The following is an 18,867-nucleotide window of genomic DNA, read 5'->3' as shown; positions in this document are numbered from 1 at the left end:
CTTTGGGAAAAATAGCTTCCTAATCCATGCAAAATCATACACGTAATCAGTAATACTGTCTAACCTTACGACAAGCAGTGATGAGGATATGTTAGATGTCAAACCCCACCTAAACTTTAGTTACGGAAGGGGAGTAGTCTTCAATAAAGATCTGTACGAATTTACAGAAGAGGAAATACTAGCCATGTGCCCATTAACAGTATGGAAAGTGCATAAGATTCCTGGGATGTCAATGATTATCCTTACTTTCCAGAATGCTGATGTGCCTTTCGACATCGATATTGAAAATGAAAGAATAAAATTTCGACCTTTTAAACAAAAGCCCTTACAATGCTTCAAATGTTTCAAATTTAGACATCCTTCTAAAGTTTGTAAAAATGAAAAAATGTGTAGCATCTGTGCCAGTCCTTATCTTGGAGAGTGTACACTTGAGCCCAGCTGTTTGATTTGCAATTCAAACCATAAATCCATTGACAGGAGCTGCGAGATTTATAAGTTTGAAGAAGCAGCCCTCAACAAATCCAGTGTAGAACATACTGTATAAGTGTAGGACATGCCAAAAGACTACTGAAAAAACCAAACAGCTATGCAAAGGCACTGAAATCAAGAGAAAATATACCACAGGAGACATCGAACCCACATAGTGCCGCCAGTAATTCCAAGAAAAGAAATACATCATCTAATGATAGTAGAGTTTTACGTGACAAGGTAAGCATATTGCCTTCCAAGGCTTTGCCACTGTGTATTAAAACTGCGACACTGCCCACTTCTATACAAACTTCATCCCCCATTACCAACAATAGTACTAACCTCTCTCAGGCCATGTCCTTGCCTGATTTGATGGAAGTTCCACCCGAAACAAAGTTACCAGGTGCACCTGTGGTAGGGAAGGTGCAAAAACCTGGTAAATCCTCACCACCGATAAATAGGAAAAGAGAGAGACCTCCATCTCTCTCTCCACCCTCCATTAGAAACGTTAAGGTTATGACATCAAATAAATTTGATGTTTTGTCTGTTGATGTTTCTAATGAACCAGAAGATAAACTGAATAAATCAGAAATTCAAGTTGAGGTCCACGATCCACCTCAACAAATAGATCAAAAGGATACAAAGAAAAACGCAAACATAAAACCCAACATAACAAGACCACTTCTGAAGAAACCTACAGGTAATAATGTTAGATTAAAAACTGCTAATGGGAAACCTCATCCAAGATGTCTTCCAGAAATAATCCATAGTTTTCTCCTCCATTTTGCAATGGAACTGTCAGGGTTTGAGGGCGAAAGATGAAGAACTTAAGCTCCTAATTCATGAGCATTCTCCCATAATTGTATGTTTACAGGAAATTATGCTTGATTCTAACACTCCTAGTCCTCGAGAGTATGTTAACTATAGAACGCCATATGATCAACAAGCAGGGAGCCATGGCGGAAGTCTCGTATACATTCGTCGAGATGTTCCCCAAATACCTATGTCTATACGTACAACCCTGCAGGCAGTGGTTGTACAAATTGATATAAGGAGAAAATATACAATTTGGTCTCTGTACTTACCTCCAAATGATAATATTTTATATGATGATTTAGCAGAGGTCATTCAACAACTCCCTCAACCATTTCTCTTACTGGGAGATATGAATGGTAGACATCCTTTATGGGGTGATATCTTAGCAAACACAAGGGGCAATATTATCTCATCGATTGTGGAGAATGAGGATGTGGGACTCTTTAATACAGGAGAGCCCACACACTTACATGTTCAGACAGGTACCTTGTCATGCATTGACCTTTCAATTGCAAGCTCTAACTGCCTTCTTGATTTTGATTGGAGGATATTAGATGATTGGCATACTAGTGATCATGCACCAATCATTATAAACACCAACAATGGTCCACCTTTACAGAGATCGCCACGGACTGGGAAAAATTTTGTGAGCTAAGCGAAATTGAGGGGGATGCTGAACAGGTTGAAAATATCGATGATGCCATAGACTTACTGAATGGAACTCTCCATACAGCTGGAGTCAATTCAATTCCCAAAACAACAGGGTTATTCAAACGACGACCAGTCCCGTGGTGGTCTTCAGAACTAACTGCCCTCCACAGAGCCACAAGAAGATCTCTAACATGATTGCGTAGACTCCGAACTGATGAGAATTTAATTACCTGTATGTACAAGAAATGTAGAGTACAGTTCCATCGTGCCATGAAAGAAGCAAGGCGGCAGTCATGGATATCTTCTGTTTCCTCCATTAACAGTAGAACACCACCATCTGCTGTGTGGAGGAAAGTAAAAAAAATAGCTGGCAAATTCACCCCCAACCCACCACCAGTGTTGAAGGTGAATGGTCAGTATGTAACTGAAGCAAATGATGTTAGCAATGCCCTGGCTAGTCATTTTTCAAATGTATCCAGCAAATGTGTAGGAGCACCTGGTCACCAGTATAAGAGCGTTGAAGAAAAGAAAATTTTAAATTTTGGATCAAGAAGGGAAGAGTCTTATAATTCTCCTTTCACTGAAAGAGAATTTGATTCCGCACTTGCTCATTGCAATGATACAGCCCCTGGACCTGATGGAATTCCTTATGCAATGATTAAACATGTACATTTTAATACAAAGCTATGTATTTTAAGCATTATTAATAGAATATGGCATGATCATAGTTACCCAAGTGTTTGGGAACTAGCCATTATTTTAGCCTTTTTAAAACCTGGTAAAGACAAGTTTTTAGCAGCAAACTATTGTCCTATTGCATTGACATCTTGTTTATGTAAAATCATGGAGAAGATGGTCAATGCAACGCTGATATGGTACCTTGAAAAAAAAGGTATTTTATCACCGATTCAATGTGGATTCAGAAAAATGCACCCGACTGATGTGTTGATACGACTTGAGTCTTCTATTTGTGAAGCCTTTGCTTCCAAACAGCACCATGTTACAGTATTTTTTGACCTTGAAAAGGCATATGATACCACATGGAGATATGGTATACTTAAAACCATTCATGAAATCGGATTGAGAGGAGAGCTGCCACTATTTATTCAGGCACATTTCTTTCACATAGAGTTTTTCAAGTGAGAGTTGGGGAAGCTCTATCAGAGAGTAAGTCCCAGGAAGAAGGAGTTCCTCAGGGTAGTGTGCTGAGTGTAACCCTTTTTGTACTAGTAATTAATGGGATATCCTCAGCAATTCCCCAGGATGTTCTCTCAACATTATTTGTGGATGATCTCTCCATATCATTTGCTGGAGCCAGAATGGCAATGGTTGAGAGGAAACTACAGCTCTCGATTGACAAAATTATCCAGTGGGCCGATATGAATGGATTTAAGTTCTCAACAAGTAAAACTTCTATTGTACATTTCTGTCGTATCCGGGGAGCACATCCAGACCCGGATATATACATTAAAGGTCAACGGATCCCATCTGTATCGGAAACCAAATTTTTAGGTTTGATATTTGATTGTAGACTTACATAGGTTTCTCACCTAAAAGCACTAAAAGCTAAATGTGTTGAAGCTCTGAATATTTTAAAAGTATTGTCCCCTACATCATGGGGGCCAGACCGCAATACTATTTATTCAGGCACATTTCTTTCACATAGAGTTTTTCAAGTGAGAGTTGGGGAAGCTCTATCAGAGAGTAAGTCCCAGGAAGAAGGAGTTCCTCAGGGTAGTGTGCTGAGTGTAACCCTTTTTGCACTAGCAATTAATGGGATATCCTCAGCAATTCCCCAGGATGTTCTCTCAACATTATTTGTGGATGATCTCTCCATATCATTTGCTGGAGCCAGAATGGCAATGGTTGAGAGAAAACTACAGCTCTCGATTGACAAAATTATCCAGTGGGCCGATATGAATGGATTTAAGTTCTCGACAAGTAAAACTTCTATTGTACATTTCTGTCGTATCCGGGGAGCACATCCAGACCCGGATATATACATTAAAGGTCAACGGATCCCATCTGTATCGGAAACCAAATTTTTAGGTTTGATATTTGATTGTAGACTTACATGGGTTTCTCACCTAAAAGTGCTAAAAGCTAAATGTGTTGAAGCTCTGAATATTTTAAAAGTATTGTCCCATACATCATGGGGGCCAGACCGCAATACTATTTTAAAATTATACAAGGCCTTGATTTTTTCCAAAATTAGTTATGGTTGTGAAATATTCTCTTCAGCCACCCCAAGCCGGTTGAAAATATTAGATTCAATACATCATGCAGGTATTAGATTGTCCACGGGAGCATTTAGAACATCACCTATCCCAAGTCTCCTTGTTGATGCTGGAGAGTTACCTCTAGAACTTTATCGAATGTCTTCTATTCTTCGGTATTGGTTTAGATTGGAAAGACTCCCTAATTCTTTAGCCTTCTAGACTGCAAGCCTTGTGAGGCACCCAACATACTTTGAGATGCACCCAAAATCTCCTCAACCCTATGGCTTTAGGGTGAAACAATTATTAAACCACCTGGATATAATTAGATGTAAGATACTTCCATTCAAGGTATCATCAACGCCTCCATGGAAATTACCAGAGATATTTTTTTGTAAATATTTTATAGGAGATAAGAAGAATATGTCAGACCTTGAAGCCAGGTCTCTTTTTAATGAACATGTTAAAGAACATAGAGGATCAACTTTTATCTATACTGATGGCTCCAAATCTGATGCTGGCGTTGGATTTGGGGTACATAGTAATGGTTTTAATTGTAGAGGTGCACTTCCTCTGACCGCTTCCATATTTACTGCCGAACTGTATTGCATATTAACCGCTATTGAGAAAATAGCGTTGGAGAAGGAGGGTAATTTTACCATTTTTAGTGATGCAAGGAGTGTCCTTCAGCTGTTAGAAGTTTTTAATTCTAGTAACCCTCTAGTTTTGAATATTTTACAATGGCTTTTTATTATTGGTCGTAGAGGTATAATGGTTCAATTTTGTTGGGTTCCAGCACATGTAGGTGTGTCTGGGAATGAGAAGGCAGATTCACTGGCTAAGAAGGCTGCATCTGAGTTGCTGCCAAGAAGGTATCCCATTCCCTGTAATGATTTCTTACCTGACATCAAGAAATTGGTTTGCAATAAATGGCAACAGCAATGGGATAGCCTAGATGGGAATAAAATGCGAGAGGTAACAAATGACATATCTCCTTGGAGGTATAATATGGTGCCCCAAAAATGGGGGACATCCCTTTGTTGTCTCCGTATTGGTCACACTCGGGTGACACACGAGTTTCTGCTGAAGGGCCAACACCAACCGTATTGTGACGACTGTTTAGTACCTCTAACAGTAAGGCATTTGTTGACCGAATGCCCCAATTATAACAACTTAAGGAATAGATATTTGTTTGAGGCTCGAGGTGAGGGTGGCAGGTTCATCCTTGCCAAGATTCTTGGAAATGATGTGTCCTACCATGCAAGTGGCATTTTTAGATTTATTTCAGAAGCAGGTCTTCTGAAAACTATTCAACTTTTATGATTTTAATTGAATACTCTTTTATTTTTCATTTTATTTTATTTTTTATTTTTGTATACATAAATTAAATGTTACCGGCGTCAATGACCTTAGATGTCAGGATGCCTAAAAACTTTAAATCAATCAATCAATCAATCAATCAATCTGCCTATAAGACGACCCTATATTCCAAAATTTAACTATTAAAAATGGGGGGTCGTGTTATACTACCGTTATAAAACTCACACCTTGAATTCTATGTCAGGTTCCTCCGCAGGCTAGTCTAGGTTGAGGTGCAATAACCACCGACACACATGAAATGATTTACATTAAGATATAAATGTATTAAAAGTAATAAAACCATTTTTGCTGTACAGTATATATTATTGGCATATCTACAATAATGGCATAAATAATAAATTTGAGGAATAATTCCATATTAGATACCAACTTTTAACCATACGAGCACAGATGAGAAAATGTAAACATCGAGTATTAGTTGCGTTGTTAGCAACTTTACCTCTTGCTAACCTTTCAGTAATTTTAATGCTAGTGTTAATTACGATAATAATAACATAGGATATCATAATATTTATTTAGAATTATTATTTTTAGCTGTAAATATTTTATTGATGGCAGTTGTTTTGAGAAAGATGAATCAGTAAAAGAAGAAGAAAAAGAGTAGGAACAGGCATTTCGTACGCAAGCAGCAGATAAGCGTAAACAAAACAATGCAGTGTAGGTGACGTGTGTTCTTTGTTATTTCATTTATTTTGAATTTATAAGAATACAGTAAGTAATATCATCTTTACATAACCTATATTTCATAAGATACCTGGTGTTGCAAAATCTAGCCTGGGCTATACACAGATGGTTTTATGATCGAGCAGTCGTCTTATACTACGGATATGAGATAATTTCATAAAATTTTTTTCTAATTTTGTACCTTGTCTTATGTAAATGTCGCCTTATACGTGGAAATATAATTTATGTGGAGGACAGCCAAAAATTCTACCCCAGGGAAATGTGAGTCTCTCGATAGAGACGCTATCCCCAATACAAGGGGAAAGATTGAAAACACTTGAAACATTGGATGGTCATAGTGTCAAATGCGTTTCGCATCCCACTTACAACCAGAGTAGAGGTGTGATATATGCTCCAGAATTGCTGGACATAGAGGAAAAAGAAATTGAGGATGAACTGAAGAGTCAATGAGTAGTAAAAGTAGTCAGAATGAGAAAGAGTTGGATAGCAATGTATTCCTCTTGCTACTTTCATTATAGCATTTGATTAATGCAGATTACCAAATTTTGTTAAAGCTGGTTGGCTATCTTTGAAGGTGAAACCATATATCCCTTCACCATTGCGATGTTATCATTGCCAAATGTATGGCCATTTAAGCCAGAAGTGCAAAGAAAACTAAATAATAAGCCAGCTGTGTGTACCAACTGTGGAAAAAATAGTCATGGAGTATGCATAGAAAATCCAAATTGCATACATTGTGGGCAGCACACTCAGCTACATCTAAAAGCTATGTTAAGTTTCTTTTTGCAAAGAAATTCAGGCCATTAGGACCATGGAAAGGGTTACTTTTAAAGAGGCTCGTAAAATAGCCCATGGAAAGCAGATAAGATCAGGGCAACTTTTTTCAATGGTTCTGAGAAAAACTTGCCAAAGCACACAGAGGAAACTTATATCCCCACTTCTAACATAAGAAACATATGAAAGTAGTTAAAGAGGTTGAAAGTCACATTGAAAATTTATACCCAGAAATTGTAGAGAAATCAAAACAGATACTTAGAGATCTGAAAGATATTCAAAAGCCATCTACTCCTGTTCAAAACAGTAGTACAAACCTCTCTCAGGCCGTGTCCTTGCCTGATCTGATGGAGGTTCCACTCGAAACCAATTTACCTAGTGAACCTGTTGTGGGGAATGTGCAAAAACCTGACAACTCAAACCTTTCAATCGAAAAGAGAGAGACCTCCATCTCTCTCGCCTCCTACCATAAGAAACATTAAAGTCATGACTTCAAATAAATATGATATCTTGTCTGCTGATGTTTCTGATCAACTGGAAAGTGAATTGAACCAATCAGAAATTCAAGTTGAGGTCCACCATCCTCCGCAACAATTAGATCAAAAGGACACAAAGAAGAAGACAAACACAAAACCCAATATATCGAGATCCTCTCTAGAGATACAACCAGAAAAATTGTTAGATCAAGTACTGCCAATGGGAAGACTTCATCCAAGGTGTCTTCCAAAAAAATAATCCGTAGTTTTTACCTCCAATCTGCAATGTAATTGCCAGGGTTTAAGGGCGAAATATGAAGAACTCAAGCTCCTCATACATGAGCACTCCCCTATAACTGTATGTCTATAGGAAAGCAAGCTCGATGCTAATAATCCGTGTCCCTGAGAGTATGTTAGCTATAGGACACTATATGATCAACGAGCAGGGAGCCATTATTATTATTATTATTACTTAGTAAGCTACAACCCTAGCTGGAAAAGCAGAATGCTATAAGCCCAGGATCTCCAACAGGGAAAATAGCCCAGCAAGGAAAGGAAAAAAAGGAAAAATAAATATCTCCTATATAAACTATTTAAAATTTTAACAAAACAAGAGGAAGAGAAATTAGATAGAATAGTGTGCCCGAGTGTACCCTCAAGCAAGATAACTCTAACCTAAGACAGTGGAAGACCATGGTACAGAGTCTATGACACTACCCAAGACTAGAGAACAATGGTTTGATTTTGAAGTGTCCTCCTAGAAGAGTTGCTTACCATAGCTAAAGAGTCTTCTACCCTTAGTAAGAGGAAAGTGCCTTCTGAATAATTACAGTGCAGTAACCACTTGAGTGAAGAAGAATTGTTTGGGGATCTCAGTGTTTTCAGGTGTATGAGGGCAGAGGAGAATATGTAAAAAATAGGCCACACTATTCTGTGTATATGTAGGCAAAGGGAAAATGAACCGTGACCAGAGAGAAGTAGCCAATGTAGTACTGTCTGGCTAGTTAAAGGACCCCATAACTCTCTAGTGGTAGTATCTCAACGGGGGAAGTCTAATATACATTCGTTGAGATGTTCCCCAAATATCTTTTGTTCAATTGTACCCCTCTGCAGGCAGTGGTTGTACAGATTGATATAGAGAGAAAATACACACACTGTTCTCTACTTTCCTCCAAATGATAACATCTCATATGATAATATAGTATAGACGATTAAACAACTCCCACAATCTTTTCTCTTACTAGGAGATCTTAATAGTAGACATCTTTTATGGGGTGATGTTTTGGCAAATGCAAGGGGTAATATTGTATCAATTTTGGAGAATGAAGATGTAGGACTCCTTGATACAGGAGAGCCCACACACTTTCATGTCCAGACAGGTACCTTGTACTGCATTGACCTCTCGGTTGCAAGCTCTAACTGTTGTCTCAATTTTAATTGGAGAACATTAAATGATTGGCATACTAGTGATCATGCACCAATCATTATAAACACCAACAATGGTCCTCCTTTACAGAGATCACCATGGTGGAATCTTGATAAGGCGGACTGGGATAGATTTCACGAGCTAAGTGAAATTGAAGGAAATGCAGAACAGTTTGAAAGTGTTGATGATGCCATAGACTTACCTAATGAACTCTTCACACAGCAGGAGTCGATTCCATTCCCAAAACAACAAAGATATTCAAACGATGACCAGTCCCCTGGTGGTCATCAGAACTAACTGCCCTGCACAGAGCCACAAGAAAGTCTTTAACTCGATTGTGCATGCGCCGTACTGATCGTTCGTGCTCACACAACACAGGCTATTGTTAACCTTTGGGTGAGTGTAGCAGTGAGTACTCTCATTACACTGAGAGCTCTCGCGTGCACGACCAAGTTGGCGCGCACGACCTGACTGGCGCGCACGAACATATTGGCGCGGATACAACCTGGCGCGCACGTACAATCTTTTGCACGCGAACAAGGTGCGCACAATCAGCGCCATGTTGAGGGGCTCTCACGAGAACAATATAGCAAGTGCAGACAGTCTAGCGCGCAAGCGCGCGACCTTCTTGGCACGCACAATCAATATTGTGCTGAATCCTCAGGCAGTGAGGGGGCTCCTAGCCGCACAAACTATGATGGGGCATGCGATTGTGATTCACGATCCTCTGTTTCTCCCTTCCCGGGAACATTCCAACCAGGAGTAGGTTCTTGCGAATCAACAACCTCGCGAAACCTAACCCTCTGCGATTCGGCATCCCTGAACGAGATACCGTCTCCATTTTTGGCGGCAGGGGTTAACCTCCCTGCAAAGAGAGACTCCCATCAGTCTCTCAAGTCTCATATATTCTTTCACAGAGACAACAGTTGCCCTTGAGACTACGCCCAGATTCTATCCCTAAGGGTAGGCCTGTGCCAATCCTGCCATCCTGGAAGCCTCCCTCAGGCAAAAGGGTTGAGAAGGTTCCTAAACCCAGGTATCTGTGTCTTCCCAAGGACTTCCCCCTTAGTTCCTCGGGACCCCGTGACTCCCCACGGCTTCGCACCTTATTCGATGTAACACGCCAAGCCATTACAGGAGTCATTCCCCGCTCCCAGTCCTTAGGTGACGTGCCTAGGATCCCTATGTCGCCTCCTTTTGTCTCTGCGTCTCTCCCTCCGATCATAGGAGGCGTTCGGAGGATTCTGCACCTGCGGGCCCATCTGGCAAGGGGAAATGGTCATCTCCTCGCAAAAGACCTTGGGAGGAGAATAGGCAAGAATCTCAGGGGAGCCCCCTGCAGTTCAAGAAGCCACAGGCCAGACCCAAGGGGAAAAGAAAAAGGATTCGTCATTCGCCCCCTATTGTGGATAGGGTGACTTGCTACCGGGACTCCTTCCGTCCCTTACCAGTCGAGGTAGTGTCTAAGGAGGCACGACCTGTGACTGGGCGGGACGCACTCCCTGTGGCAGCGGACTTACATCCCACCCGTAAGCCGACAGAGACCTCTATTCCCTAATGGACAGAGGACCACCAGCCTCGTAACAGGGGACCGAAGGATTTATTCACCATCCCTAAATCCTCGGCCAGGCTTCCTTCGGCACTGCCTCCTAGGCAACCGGAAGCGAACACCTCCTCGGCAGTCTCCCTATCCCCGGTCTATCCTGTTGACGACCATGACCCACTCCGGGCTCCTATGGATGAGAGTTCGGAAGTGGAAGGGCAGAGCGATCTTGAGGACGACGGTCTGCCAGCAGCCGCTAGCCCTAAGCTCATGGGAGATGAGAGGTAAGAGTCGGATCATGCCTTCTGGCAGGTCCTAACCTGCATCCGTTCCATCAATGAACTGCCAGATCCATCGGCAGCCCCTATAGATGGGAAGAAGACGGTCCTTGACCAGTTCTACGGCACTCAGAAACCTCATAGGACCAGTGCACCTTTGCCTTGGTCAAAGGGGTTGAAGAGTGCCAGACAGAAGGCAGTGTACCAGGTGACTGGGTCCACCACCTCTCTCCGCTCTAACTCATCCTCCAAGCTCCTACCACCTCCGTATGTATTTCAGAGGAGGTACTACGAGATCCTTGGGGAATCTCTTCCAACGCTGCCTCTCGATCACTCCATAGAGGCACTCTCAAAGATATCCTTCGAGAAACTTATGGGACTTCCAGTCTCCTTTTCGGCCTTCGAAATCCTTAACCAGGAGAAGGTGGAGAAGTACGCCATGCAGGGCCATCGAGTTTCTTTCCCACCAGGTAGTGAACCTTTGGGCCAACACTATCCTGAAGAGGACCTCACAGATGCTGAAGCTTTGATGATGATGGGGGGCTTAGGGATTAGCAGCTGGGCTCTAATGAACAGTGGGAACTACTTTCCCACTAGACCTCGGTGCCCAGCTGTAGATCCAACTAAATCAGTTAGCACTTTCTCTTTTACTTTTGGATATTTCTTTTTTTTCCCATCTCTTCCTTTTGGGCTCGATATTGTTGACGACTTTGGCATGTTCAATTATACTTTGGCTGCTGCTTTGGATTTGGCATAGCGTGGGATGGACAGCATTCCATCTCAACCTGTGCCAATTTAGACGCCATCACCCTCTTGCAGACCCCATTGGGTGCAGACCAAGTCTGTTAAGAGTCGGGCTCTAGTGATCCGGTTAAGTCACCAATATTTGCGGGTAATGGGTGACGCTAGGCATTGGAGTCGACAGTGGGAGGGGCTAACTACCCCCACTGACCAGTGTACGCCCACCTAAAGAGAGGCAGCCCCTCTCTAATAGAGGACTGGTCCCCGCTGAAGCCTCTTCTCGTGGTGGGCCACGTGGGATAGGAGGACTGACATCCTCTGATAAGAGGTGGATAACCCGGCTTGCTCATACCAAAAAACCCACCCCTCTGTTGATGACCTGGAAAATACAAACATGGACCTTGGTACAGACAGCTCCAAATCTGGTTCTAATATTGTTACATGAGAACCTTATTCACGTCATGTGAATAATAAAACACTAGAGAAGAAGAGACAGAGAGTGAAAAATGATGACAGTATAGAAAGATATAGAAAAGTAGAAGTATTACCTGGTCACTATGAAGTAGTGAATTATGAAAATTTTTTTATCTTAGAATTTGAAAATGGAAGAAATGAGCATGTAAATGTTTTTAAAGCTAATAGAGAAATAGTTAAATTATGTGGAGGGCAACCAAAAATTCTACCCCAGGGAAATGGAAGTCTCTTGATAGAGACATTATCCCCATTACAAGGTGAAAGGTTAAAAACACAACATTGAATGGTCATAGTGTAAAATGCGTTTCGCACCCTATTTTCAACCAGATTAGAGGTGTGATATATGCTCCAGAATTGCTTGATATAGAGGAAAAAGAAATTGAGGATGAACTGAAAAATCAAGGAGTAGTTAAAGTAGTCAGAATGAGAAAGAGAGTTGGAGAACAACTTATTCCTCTTGCTACTTTAATTATAACATTTGATCAATGCAGATTACCAAATGTTATAAAAGCTGGTTGGCTACCTTTGAAGGTAAAACCATATATCCCTTCACCATTGCGATGTTATCATTGCCAAATGTATGGCCATTTAAGCCAGAAATGTAAGGAAAAACTAAACATTAAGCCAGTTGTGTGTGCCAACTGTGGAAAAAGTAGTCATGGAGTATGCATGGAAATCCCTAATTGCATACATTGTGGCGAAGCACACCCAGCTACACCTAAAAGCTATGTTAAGTTTATTTTTGAATAAGAAATTCAGGCCATTAGGACAATGGAAAGGGTTACTTTTAAAGAGGGTCGTAAAAGAGTTCTTGAAAAGCAGGTAAGACCAGGGCAACCTTTTTCAATGGTTCTGAGGAAAAACTTGCCAAACCACACAGACGAAAATTTTATCTCTACTTCTAAGACAAAGAAACAAATGAAAGTAGTTAAAGAGGTCGAAAGTCCCATCGAAAATTTATATCCAGAAATTGTAGAAAAAACAAAACAGATACTTAAAAGATCTGAAAATTATTCAAAAGCCAACTACTCCGATTCTAAATAGTACAAACCTCTCACAGGCCGTATCCTTGCCTAATCTGATGGAGGTTCCACTCGAAACCAATTTACCTGGTGAACCTGAAGTTGGGAAAGTGCAAAAACCTGACAGATCACAACCCTCATATCGAAAAAGAGAGAGACCTCCATCTCTCTCGTCTCCTACCATAAGAAACATTAAAGTCACGACTCTTAAATAAATATGATATATGATATCTTGCCTGCTGATGTTTTTGATCAACTTGAAGGTCAATTGAACCAATCAGAAATTCAAGTTGAGGTCCATCATCCTCCTCAACAATTAGATCAAAAGGACACAAAGAAAAGGAGGAACACAAAACCCACTATATCAAGAACCTCTCTAGAGATACCACCGGGAAATATTGTTAGATCAAATATTGCCAATGGGAAGACCTCATCTAAGGTGTCTTCCAAAAAATAAACCATAGCTTTTTCCTCTATTCTGCAATGGAATTGCCAGGTTTTAAGGGCTAAATATGAACAACTTGAGCTTCTCATACGTGAGCATTCCCCTATAACTGTATGTCTACAAGAAAGCAAGCTTGATGCTAATACTTCTTGTCCTCGAGAGTATGTTAGCTATAGGACACCATATGATCAACGAGCAGGGAGCTATGGGGGAAGTCTTATATACGTTTGTCTGGATGTTCCCCAAATATATTTGTCTATCTGTACCCCTCAGCAGCCAGTGGTTGTACAAATTGATATAGGGAGAAAATACACAATCTGCTCTTTATACTTGCCTCCAAATGATAACATCTCATATGATAATATAGTAGAGGTGATTAAACAACTCCCATAACCTTTTCTCTTACTAGGATATCTTGATAGTAGACATCCTTTATGAGGTGATGTTTTGGCAAATGCAAGGGGTAATATATCAATTTTGGAGAATGAAGATGTAGGACTCCTTAATACAGGAGAACCCCAGACTTTCATGTTCATACAGGTACCTTGTCCTGCATTGACCTATCAGTTGCAAACTCTGTCTTCTCAATTTTAATTGGAGAATATATATGATTGGCATCCTAGTGATCAAGCACCAATCACTGTAAACACCAACAATGGTCCACCTTTACAGAGATCGCCTCGATGGAATCTTGGTAAGGCGGACTGGGATAGATTTTTGGAGCTAAGTGAAATTGAAGCAAATGCAGAATAGTTTGAAAGTGTTGATGATGCCATAGACTTACTTAATGGAACTCTTCACACATTCCATTCCCAAAGCAACAGGGATATTCAGATGACGACCAGTCCCCTGGTGGTCATCAGAACTAACTGCCCTGCACAGAGTCACAAGAAAGTCTTTAACTCGATTGCGCATGCGCCGTACCTAGGAGAATTTAGTCATATACAAGAAATGTAGAGCGCAGTTCTGTCGTGCCATGAAAGAAGCTATGCGCTAGTCTTGTATGTCATTTGTTTCCGCCATTAACAGTAGAACACCAATATCATCTGGTTGAGGAAAGTAAAAAAGATAGCTGGCAAATTCACCTCAAACCCACCACCAGTGTTAAGGGTAAATGGTCAGTATATGAATGGAGCAACCGAAGTTAGCAATGCCCTGTCTGACCATTTTTCAAATGTATCTTGCTAGTGTGAAGCAGCTCCTGGTCACAAGTATAGGAGTATTGAAGAAAAGAAAGTTTTAAGTTTCACATCAAGAAAGGAAGTTATACAATTTTCTTATTACTGAAAGAGAATTTTATTCTGTACTTGCTACGTGTAACGATACAGCCCCTGGACCCGATGGAATTCCATATGCAATGATTAAACACATACCTTTTAATACAAAGTTGTTTGTTTTAAGCATTTTTAATTGATTATGGCATGATCTTAGTTATCCAAGTGTTTGGGAACTAGCTATTATTTTAGCCTTTTTAATACCAGGTCTCTTTATGGAACATGTTTCAGAACATAGGGGATCGACTTTCATATATACTGATGGCTCCAAATCTGATGCTGGCATTGGATTTGGAGTACACAGTAATGATTTTAATTGTAGAGGTGCACTTCCCCTAACAGCTTCCATATTTACTGCCAAACTTTATAGCATACTAACTGCTATTGAGAAAATAACGTTGGAGAAGGAGGGTAATTTTACCATTTTTAGTGATGCAAGGAGTGTCCTTCAAGCTTTAGAAGTTTTGAATTCTAGTAACCCACTAGTTTTAAAGATTTTAGAATGGCTTTTTATTATTGGTCGTAGAGGTATAATGGTTGAATTTTGTTGGGTTCCTGCGCATGTAAGTGTGTCTGGGTATGAGAAGGCAGATTTACTGGCGAAGAATGCTGCGTCCGAGTTGCTACTTAGAAGGTGTCCTATTTCCTTTAATGATTTCCTACCTAACATCAGGAAATTGTTTCATAATAGTTGGCAACAGCAATAGGATGATCGAGATGGTAATAAGATGAGAGAGGTAACAAATGTCATATCTCCTTGGAGATATAACATGATGCCCCAAAAGTGGGAGACTTCTCTTTGTCATCTCCGTATTGGTCACACACGGTTGACACACGAGTTTCTTCTGAAGGGTCAACACCAACCCTATTGTGACGACTGTTTGGTACCTTTATCAGTGAGGCATTTGTTGATCGATTTCTCCAATTATAATAACTTAAGAAATAGATATCTGGTTAAGGCTGGAGGTGAGGGTGGCAGGTTCATCCTGTCCAAGATTCTTGGACATGATGTGTCATACAATGCTAGTTGCATTTTTGAATTGATATCTGAAGCAGGTCTTTGCAATGCTATTTAACTTTTATAACATATTTAGTTCTCTGGTTTTAATTGAATATTCTTTTAATCTTTATGTATAATAAACGATACCAGCATCAATGACCTTCGATGTCAGGATGCTAGAAAACTTCAAATCAATCAATCAATTACCCACCTTGATTCCTATGTAAAGTTTTGAAATACAATGAACTAGAGAAAATGGTTAGTCTATCATTTCTGAAAAAAATACTTATTGTCATGTACTGGAATTTAGATTAGTTATCCCATCTAAATCAAAACATTCTAGTTAAGGAGAACTACACTGTGCAATTGTTTTAAATATTTCTTGGTAGTTGATTGATAAAGAAGAGTGATTGAAATGTTGCTTAAATAGCCAACCATGTAATTTTTATTGGGTGATTCTTTAAATAATATGAACTAGAAAAAATGTTTAGTCATTTTTGAAAAAATACTTATTGTCATGTACTGGAATTTAGACTAGTTATCCCATCTAAATCAATACATTCTAGTTAAGGAGAACTACACTGTTCAATTGTTTTAAATATTTCTTGGTACTGTATCGTAGTTGATTAATAAAGAGGTGTGATTGAAATGTTGCTTGAATAGCCAACCATGTAGTTTTTATTGGGAGATTTATGAGGTTAGGTACAATATATTGCTTTGTGAGTTTTCTTATCAGTTGCTTAATATTTTCAGTTGTTAATCGGTGGAGTCAAGAAGAGAACAGTGCTGTGACTCCAGGGGAGTCAAGTCAAGTCTTTAAGCTTCCTCATTCTCTTCCTCTAGCCAATGGAGTAACAGCAGCAACAGCCCCAGCAACTGCAGTAAATGGAGTTTACAAGACCTCCGCGGGACACCCCCCACAAGCTGTGGCTGTGGGATTTAAATTGGTTGGCGGGAGGCACAATGAACAGTCTCTTCTTAATAATAATTTAATTGAAGACAAGTGTAATCTTAGATGTGTTGATGAAAAATCTTATTGTTTATACCATAAGTTTCCGACCAAAGTAAACAACAATGTCTATCCAGAAAAGGCTAGTTCTGTCAAAGATGGAATGGATGAGTATTTTCAGATGAATGCCTCTGTAATCTCAAGTAAACATTCTTCTCAACCACCTCCACTGCAAACCAAGTGTAATGAGTTAAGCCCAAGCAGAGATGCCTCCAAGTATCCCGATCATCTCAATCTTCTCAATGGAGAAGAAGATGATGAAGATGATGGATGCATCTATACATACAAAGGGGAAAATTTTGAGGCTAACCTCTCACACCTCATAGATATGTGCCTCAGCTGTGGACTTCCGAATACTGAGCGTAGTAGTGATGGCCGTGATGCCATTGTGCATAGGTTGATTAATGGATCTCCTAGAGCAGATCCTCCAGAACAAAATAATCTGTTTTCACCAGAAATGGACTTTTTAGAAATGGATTTTGACCCAGGGCCCAATGGTGATGGGGATGTTGACTCGGACTGTGAAGATAACTGTGTTGATGAGTGTGATAGTAGGTTAGTTATAGATCATAATGCTGCCTTTAGTGTCGCTGGTGCTTTGAATCCTATTAGTAGAAAAACCAATAATTATTGTTCTGAAATGAGGAACCTAATGTGTAAAAGGTGTGAGTCTAGTATATGTGATGGCAAAATAGACAATGTGGCCTTGAATTTACGTTTGCACGAAAACTCTTCACCTTTAAATTTTGGTAGAGGCCCAAGTGATGGTTTAGATGACAGACCCAAAGTTGAGAATGGAGTTTTAAATGTGCCAAGAGAAACATTGAATGTTCCAAAAGACTTGAATGTAGAATTAAATCAATTTAGTAGTTCTCATTGTCAAATAAGTAGCCAATCCATGTCTCTAGTCCCAGATGATGATTATGATCCACCAGACAATGACAGCATTGAAAACAATCTTGGAGAAGCTGACATAATAGACATGATAGATGATGAGGATGGAGAAGATGCTGACGATGAAGATGGGGATGATAGCAATTCTGACTTGCCAGAATTAAGTGAAAGGTTACATGCTTGCAATGGTAGCAGTGAATTTGTGTTGAAAGATGATACTTGTCATGTTCATTGTGGCACAAACAAAAGAATTAATAAGCAAAACAATAAAAATAGTAATAAGTCTGCAAACAATAACCTTGGGTCTGCTTCGGCTCCAGAAGTCAGCCCTGCTAAGGAGTATAGCCCATTAGAGAAATTTGGCCGAAGTATCAGCTTCCACAACCAGCTTTCAAGTCCCAAGTATGAAAATGTCTGCTTTACTCGTCGGTCTCCAAAGGGTGATGAAATTCCTTGTCAGGCAGCTGGGAATGCAAGGAAAAGTTCAGTTGATGCAGGAAGTTCAAATCTTGAAGTTTGTGCTGGAAGATTGAATAGTCGTGAGAACTCTGTCTTTAATATTCTCTCAGATACCAATGCTGGGTCTTCACAAGTAAGGAGATTTATTTTCAAATCTGTATTTAGTGAAGTTATTTAGGGACATTTATTTTTTTAATAGTTTTCTTCTCTGTTTATTTTTTTCTATAAAATGTCCTTAGATTCTCTTAGATTTTTTGTTCCTACATGTAATACAAACCATTGAATTTTGATAGGAGTTTGACTTCAGTGAAGTTGGAAACAGCTCTTAAGCTTTTCAATGAGGTAATCATACTTGACTACCTGGTGACATGTATGGTGCCTGCCTGAAGGTAGCGCTACTTTGACCTTGGCTTTGGTGATGTACTGTTCTTCTCACATCCTGGTTGGGCTTTTTAATGCTTTTCCATATATCTTTTCAGAGCGTTTGTGTATTTGATTTAATTAGCTGTTCATGAGGTCAGCTCCTTGGTCGGACCTGTATGTTTTCCCTGGCAAACTCGGCTGAGAATATGGATTGGACATGAGAAAACCTATGTTAATCCTCTTGAATGTTGTAGCTTTTGCAGGTGGCATGCTTGCTCGCAGTCATCTCTTTGGTCTCGGCGCACGGAGTGGCATCTTGTTCATTGGGCTGGGTTTGCAAAGTGATATATCAGCATCTGTCTTGGTAATGCCTAAGTTGTCTCTTCCCCTGATTGGTAGTGAAATCTATAGTACTGTGTTTTCTTCCCATGTCCTTTGGGAGGTCTGTAAGTGAGACCGTATTACTGGACCTTG

At 40.1% G+C, this 18,867-nt stretch overlaps 1 protein-coding gene across 5 annotated transcripts in view; it reads left to right on the top strand.

The window, feature by feature from the left end:
- LOC137650085 (uncharacterized) overlaps positions 1 to 18,867 on the top strand; it is a 513,271-nt gene that overhangs the window by 165,731 nt on the left and 328,673 nt on the right. For 4 of the 5 annotated variants that reach the window (XM_068383169.1, XM_068383163.1, XM_068383164.1 and 1 more), the window contains one exon: positions 16,422 to 18,163. In XM_068383169.1, the coding sequence (XP_068239270.1) occupies positions 16,422 to 18,163 (1,742 nt within the window). The remainder of the gene's footprint in view (positions 1 to 16,421; positions 18,164 to 18,867) is intronic. The other variant, XM_068383168.1, reaches the window with a different exon arrangement.

Source organism: Palaemon carinicauda, chromosome 11 (assembly GCF_036898095.1).
Source record: "Palaemon carinicauda isolate YSFRI2023 chromosome 11, ASM3689809v2, whole genome shotgun sequence".
Lineage (NCBI taxonomy): Eukaryota > Metazoa > Arthropoda > Malacostraca > Decapoda > Palaemonidae > Palaemon > Palaemon carinicauda.
The sequence above is the reverse complement of the archived record's forward strand: the minus strand, read 5'-3'. Positions and strand labels throughout refer to the sequence as shown.